Genomic DNA, 7,350 nt, shown 5'->3' with positions numbered 1-7,350 from the left:
TAAGTGTATAAGTCCTGCTAAGATTTGCTTTCCCAAACTGCGGCACCTCGCATTTATCTGAATTAAACTCTATCTGCCACTTCTCAGCCCATTGGCCCATCTGGTCCAGATCCTGTTATAATCTGAGTTAATCCTCTTCGCTGTCCACTACACCTCCAATTTTGGTGTCATCTGCAAACTTACTAACTGTACCTCTTATGCTCGCATCCAAATCATTTATGTAAATAACAAAAAGTAGAGGGCCCAGCACCGATCCTTGTGGCACTCCACTGGTCACCGCCCTTCTTAAACAGTGGCACCACGTTTGCCAACCTACAGTCTTCTGGCACCTCACCTGTGACTATCAATGATACAAATATCTCAGCAAGAGGCCCAGCAATCACTTCTCTAGCTTCCCACAGAGTTCTCGGGTACACCTGATCAGGTCTTGGGGATTTATCCACCTTTAACCGTTTCAAAGCATCCAGCACTTCTTCCTCTATAATCTGGACATTTTGCAAGATGTCACCATTTATTTTACTACAGTCTATATCTTCCATATCCTTTTCCACAGTAAATACTGATGCAAAATATTCATTTAGTATCTCCCCCATTTTCTGTGGCTCCACACAAAGGCCGCCTTGCTGATCTTTGAGGGGCCCTCTTCTCTCCCTAGTAACCCTTTTGTCCTTAATATATTTGTAAAAGCCCTTTGGATTCTCCTTAATTCTAAATGCCAAAGATATCTCATGTCCCCGTTTTGTCCTCCTGATTCCCCTCTTCTTCCACCTTATGTAAGCTGCTTTTCTCCTTTTGACGAGAAACTCCTCTATTCAAAATCCATGCCTGATTGTTAAAACACATAGCTATTCAAAATTCAACTCATCCTAACATTAACTCGCAGTTCAACCAAAAATGAAAAAAAACTTTAGTGCCCAGATTCCACTTTCTCCCTCATACACGTTGATCCTTCCCCTGTTCCACTTTCTCCCTCATACACGTTGACCCTTCCCCGTTCCACTTTCTCCCTCATACACGTTGACCCTTCCCCTGTCCACTTTTCTCCCTCATACACATTGACCCTTCCCCTGTTCCACTTTCTCCCTCATACACATTGACCCTTCCCCTGTTCCACTTTCTCCCTCATACACGTTGACCCTTCCCCTGTTCCACTTTCTCCCTCATACACGTTGACCCTTCCCCTGTTCCACTTTCTCCCTCATACACATTGACCCTTCCCCGTTCCACTTTCTCCCTCATACACGTTGACCCTTCCCCTGTTCCACTTTCTCCCTCATACACATTGACCCTTCTCGCCCTCAGAACCACATGTAACTCCTCCTTGAAAACATTCAACATTTGGCCTCAGCCACTTTCTGTGGTAGAGAATTCCACAGGCTCACCGCAGTGAAGACACTTCTCATCATCACCGATTCATAAACTGTGACCCCTGGTTCTGGGCTCACCACCACGTGGAACATTCTTCCTCCATCTACCCTGTCTCGTCTTGTAAGAATGCTATAGGTTTCTATGAGATTCCCCATCATTCTTCTAAACTCCAGTGAATATAGTCCTAACTGATCTAGTCTCTCTTCATACATCTCAGGAACCAATTCTGGCAAATATTTGTTGCAGTCCCTCTACCCTCTGGACCTCCCTCCTCAGATAAGGAGACCAAAACTGCACACAATATTTCAGGTGTGGTCTCACCAAGGCCCTGCACAAATGCAGCAAGACATCCCTGCGCCTGCGCTTGAATTCCCTTTTTATGAAGGCCAACATAGCATTCACCTTCACGCTGCCCGCTGCACACTTTCAGTGATTGGTGTACAAGGACACCTACGTCTCATTGCACCTCCCACTTTCCAATGTATAACCATTCAGTTAATAATCTGCCTTCCTGTTTTTTGCTCCCAAAGTGGATAACCACATATTTACTCACATTATGCTGCATTAGTTATGCAGATGAAGTGCAGGAGCATATGTGATATTTATGTGCGAATTGTTTCAATCAGAGGATGGTGGGTATCCGGAACTCTCTGTCTAAAAGGGTGGTAGAGGTGGAAAAACCATTTAGGAAATATTTAGATGATCACTTGAAGATCCAGAGCATACCAGGTTTCAGGTCAAGTGCTGGAAACTGGGTTGAGAGTTGCTAGGTAGTGCTGGGGTAATGTCACTGGGTGACTAGGACAGAACCCCAGACTAATACTCTGAGGAGTTAAGTTCAAATCCCACCATAGCAGATGGTGAAAGTTGAATTCAATAAAAAGCTGGTCTAATGAAAACCATATAAGCGTTGCCCATTGCTGGTAAAATCTCATCAGGTTGACCAATGTCCTTTGAGAAAGAAAATCTGCCACCCTTACCTGGTTTACATGTGACTCCAGACCCACAGCAATGTGGTTGAGTTTTAACTGCCCTCTGGGCAATTAGGGATGAGCAACAAATGCTGACCTAACCAGTGACGCCCACATCTCGAATGAATACAAATGCCCTTGATGATCTACGTGAACATGATGGTCCAAAGAGCTTCTTTCCATACTCTGACACTATAGCGAGAACTTTGAAATTCAGGTGCTTTTGAATTGGAAATCAACATGGGTTAGTGAACAAGAGTGGGTAAACGAGAATTCGACATGGGCAGCAGGAGAGAGTGAAACCTTAATGAAAGAAACAGCAACACAAAATGCACTGCATTAGTGACTGCATCTGTCCTATAGATTTCTAAAGTGCAGATCTGCCATTGACTCAGCAATTGTTAACACCTCCTCAGGATTCTTGGGTGTTATCTATCGATCAATGTACAGGTTTTGAATGATTGGAGGGAATAATTCCCTGATCAGACAGAAAGACGTGGAAGCCCTTAGCCAGAGAAAAATGTAATAAAGCTGTACATGCCAGTACCAGTTCTTCAAAGGAAATCTTTGCCTAGTGGCAATCTGCTGCTTTTTCCCCACAACCTTGCACACTACTTCTACCTATTAATCATGCAGTGCCCTCATGAATGCCTCATTTGAACCTGTCTCCATCACATTTCCAGGTAGGCAAAAGTAAGGACTGCAGATGCTGGAAATCAGAGTCTAGATTAGAGTGGAGCTGGAAAAGCACAGCAGGTCAGACAGCATCAGAGAAGTAGGAAAAATCGACGTTTCGGGCAAAAGCCCTCACATTTCCAGGTAGTGCATTCCAGATCCCACCCACTCACTGAGAATAAGATTTTTCTTACCTCACATTTACTTCTTTTGCAAATCACTTTATATCTGCGCCTTCTGCTTCTGGATTATTTTATGAATGGGAACTACTTCTCTCTATCTGCTCTGTCCAGCTCCCTCATGGTTTTGAAAACCTTTGTCACATCTCCTCTTAGTCATCTTCACTCTAAAAAGAACAATCCCAATTTCTTCAATCTCTCCTCATCATTGAAGTTTCTTATTCTTGGAACCATTCTTATAAATCACTTCTGCACTCTCACAAATGGGTTCACACCTTTGCCATAACGTAGGGCCCACAACTGTACACAACACTCCAGCTGAGGTCTAACAAAGGTCTTGCCCAAGTTCAATATCACTACCTTGCTCGTGTATGCTATACCCAAATTAATAAAGCAGAGAATACTGTATACTTTAATTATGCACGTACAGGTGCTTTCTCCACCTGGCCTGCCACTTTCAATGATTTGTGCACTTACAGATCATTGAAGCAGATCAATGTCCCTCTGCTCCGAGGCCACCTTTAGAATTGCACCCTTATTTTATTTGTCTTGCAAAGATCATAAGATCATCAATAGTCTTTACACTGGCTTGATCCCCTCTTACTCTTTCCATTACTAATCTGAATTTAATGGTACAATGAGCACTCTTAATCAATGGCTTCCCCACAGATTCCCCAGCACCTAGATTCAGCCTTGTTTTTCACTAGACCAAGAACAGGCTGATCAGCGAAGTTCTCCTGAACACATTTCAGAAATTCATCCCCCTCATACTCATTTACTCTAATATTATTCCAAATTATATTTGTGTAATTCAAGTCCGAAAGGAATACCACTCTATCCCATGTAATTTCCCTGCAGATTTGTTTTGCTCTCTCTCTCTGTTCATTTGAAGGTATATAAATTAACTCCTGTAGCAGGACCTTGCCCCTCTCTAATACCACAATATCTTCTCTGAACATCATTGCTACCCAATGTCCAACGCTCCCACTTTCTTCCTTTTGTCTGTTCGTGTACACTACATAAATGAATCTGTCCATGAGGACATCAGTCTGTTGGGGTACAACCATCCCATTTAAACCAACATTTTAGGGGCTCTCTTGTGATGCATTGGTAAAATCCTTATCCCCGGACCAGAAGGTCCGGTTTCAATTCTCACCTGCTCCAGAGGTGTGTAATAACATCTCTAAACAGGTTGATGAGAAAAACTTTCCCAGCCCTTTTCAGTTCTGAAGAAGAATCATACTGGACTCGAAACATTAAATCTGTTTTTCTCCCCACCGATGATGGCAGACAGGAAACAAAGAGTAGGGATAAATGGGTCTTTTTCTGAGCGGCAGACAGTGACAGTCGGATATTAGTGTACGTGACACAGCTGGGTGGGTGAGTGCAGAGATGCAGCAGTGTGATTTGGACAAGCTGAATGAGTGGACAAATACATGGTAGATGCTGAATAATTTGGTAATGTGAGGTTATCCACTTTGGGAGCAAAAACAGGAAGGCAGATTATTATTTGAATGGATATAAATTGAGAGCGCGGAACGAGACTTGGGTGTCATCATACACTGAAGGTACGCATGCAGGTGCAGCAGGCGGTGAAGAAGGCTAATGGTATATTGGCCTTCATAGCGAGAGGATTTGAGTACAGGAGCATGAATGTCTTGCTGCAATTATACAGTACATTGGTGAGACCACACCTGGAATATTGTGTGCAGTTTTGGTCTCCTTATCTGAGGAAGGTATTCCTGTTATAGAGGGAGTGCAACAATGGGATGGTTGTAGGACAAAAGGTTAAATTAGTTCGGATTTTGTTTGCTGGAGTCAAAACCTGTGGTGCTGGAAAAGCACAGCCAGTCAGGCAGTATCCGAGGAGCGGGAGACTCGATGTTTCGAGCATAAGTGCTTCATCAGGAACATTTCTGCTGAAGGGATAATACTCGAACCGCCAACTCACCTGCTCCTTGGAGACTGCCTGGCTAGCTGTGCTTTTCCATACCATAATTTTGACTCATACTTGGAGCAGTCTGTGCAGTTTTGGTCTCCCTATCTAAGAAAAGTTATACTTGCCATAGAGGGAGTGCAGCAAAAGTTCACTAAGATGATACTGAGGATGGCGGGACTGTCCTCATTGTCAGAGTCATAGAGATATACAGCATGGAAACAGACCCTTCAGTCCAACTTGTCAATGCTGACCAGATATCCTAAATAAATCTAGTCCCATTTGCCAGCATTTGGCCTATAAACCCTTCCTATTTATATACCCATCCAGATGCCTTCTATTTGGGGGGAGGGTACATAGATGGATTTTCCAAGATGATTTGGAGGTTTTGAAGATGGATACACCCATTGTCCCCATCTGCTGTGAGCCCTGAGGTAGAATGTACATGATTGCAGATTAAGCAGGTGTAAAACCCACGACAGAACGAAATGGTTAGTAAGGAGAGCTTGGTTCGAGCGGGCCTATATTCACTTGAGATTAGAAAGATATGGGGGATCTAGGTGTGGGGAGGATATTTCCGCTGAGTGGGGAGTCTGGAACAAGAGGCCACAAAGCCCTGCCTGCCAATGTAGTTAACTCAGCCACATTAGGGGCATTTAAACAATCCTTGGCTAAGCACATGGATGATGATGGGATCATGTTGGGGGATGAGCTTAGATTAGTTCACAGGTCGGCGCAACATCAAAGGCCGAAGGGCCTGTTCTGCACTGTATTAGTCTATGTTCTAAACCCATGATAGGATAGAGGCCAAAAACATTTTTTCACTCATAACAGTGTCCTCTGGAATTCTGTGACTGGTGAGGCTGGGTCACTGAATATATTTTTTAAAAAGTTGATAATTTTTTAAATATTAAAGGCATTAGGGTGTATGGAGAGAAAGCAGGAAATTGGTTTTGAGATAGACAATAGGTGCAGGAGTAGGCCATTCTGCCCTACAAACCAGCACCACCATTCATTATGATCATGGCTAATCATCCACAATCAAGATCCTGTCCCTGCCTTAGCCCCATAACCCTTGATTCCACTGTTTTTAAGAGCTCTATCCATCTCTTGAAAGTATCCAGAGACTTGGCCTCCACTGCCTTCTAGGGCAGACAGGATCAGCCATAATCATATTGAATGGTGGAGCAAGCTCAAAGGGTCTGCTCCTGTTTCTAGTTACCAAGTTTCATGCAGTACTTTCTATTTTCCCAGTACTAGTCTGAATAAATAGTGGCTCTGAACAGTAACAGGTAGTGGTCCTTACCGTGAATAAACAATGAGGACTTCTGATGTTAACAAACTGCATTCCTGTTATCCAGACACATAAACAACTGTTACCAGAGGAGTGGGGTTAAATGGGGCTAAAGGAATACCCACAAATGGGGTGAAAGGAGGAGGGACCAGCTGTGTGTCCAGGGGCCCGAGGAGGTGACAGAGACAAGGAGGGAGGAGGCAGAGGCAGCACACAAAGCAGGCTGTAGGAAATCTGTATGTCACAGAGGGAGCTATCTGTTACACAGCCTGATCCAAGCAATACTCAGCTTGTTGTGTTGGACTCTGCTGTTTGAGGTGTCTGCAGTTTTAGTTCATGTATGCAGGTGAGGCATTCAGTGATGTTGACAAGGTCAGGGGCAGAATTAGTCTCCAAATACAAGCTACAGTCAGAAACATCATCAATGCAAACCACAGCAGAAAGAGGTAGAGAAATAAACAGAGGGCAGGTTCACCACCGTGGGAGCAGTATCAAGGAGGATGGCCACACTGGCAGTGGGTAAGACAATGTGGTGAGTGACACTCACCAGAGATTGACAACACTGTCACCCCCTCCTGAATATGATGGGCACTCCCCAGATAGACCCAGACCCAGACCCAGACCCAGACCCAGACCAGACCCAGGACCCAGACCCAGACCCAGACCCAGACCCAGACCCAGACCCAGACCCAGACCCAGACCCAGACCCAGACCCAGACCCAGACCCAGACCCAGACCCAGACCCAGACCCAGACCCAGACCCAGACCCAGACCCAGACCCAGACCCAGACCCAGACCCAGACCCAGACAGACCCACACCCAGACCAGACCCAGACCCAGACCCAGACCCAGACCCACACCCAGACCAGACCCAGAGAGAACAAACCACAGCAACATATACCGGGGGGGGGGGGGGGGGAGGAGGAG

At 45.0% G+C, this 7,350-nt stretch overlaps 2 protein-coding genes across 2 annotated transcripts in view; one reads left to right on the top strand and one right to left on the bottom strand.

Annotated features, from left to right (window-relative positions):
• Positions 1-6,459, bottom strand: part of LOC122550997 (arfaptin-2-like) — a 43,091-nt gene extending 36,632 nt beyond the window's left edge. The window contains exon 1 of the mRNA XM_043692593.1: positions 6,436-6,459. The gene's annotated coding sequence lies outside the window, so the exon portion shown is untranslated. The remainder of the gene's footprint in view (positions 1-6,435) is intronic.
• Positions 6,460-6,759: 300 nt separating this feature from the next.
• timm10b (translocase of inner mitochondrial membrane 10 homolog B (yeast)) overlaps positions 6,760-7,350 on the top strand; it is a 5,142-nt gene continuing 4,551 nt past the window's right edge. The window contains exons 1-2 of the mRNA XM_043692736.1: positions 6,760-6,769; positions 6,893-6,942. Of these exons, the coding sequence (XP_043548671.1) occupies positions 6,760-6,769; positions 6,893-6,942 (60 nt within the window). The remainder of the gene's footprint in view (positions 6,770-6,892; positions 6,943-7,350) is intronic.

The sequence above is a fragment of the Chiloscyllium plagiosum genome, chromosome 6 (assembly GCF_004010195.1).
Source record: "Chiloscyllium plagiosum isolate BGI_BamShark_2017 chromosome 6, ASM401019v2, whole genome shotgun sequence".
NCBI lineage: Eukaryota > Metazoa > Chordata > Chondrichthyes > Orectolobiformes > Hemiscylliidae > Chiloscyllium > Chiloscyllium plagiosum.
This window is presented reverse-complemented; position numbering and strand designations above follow the sequence as displayed.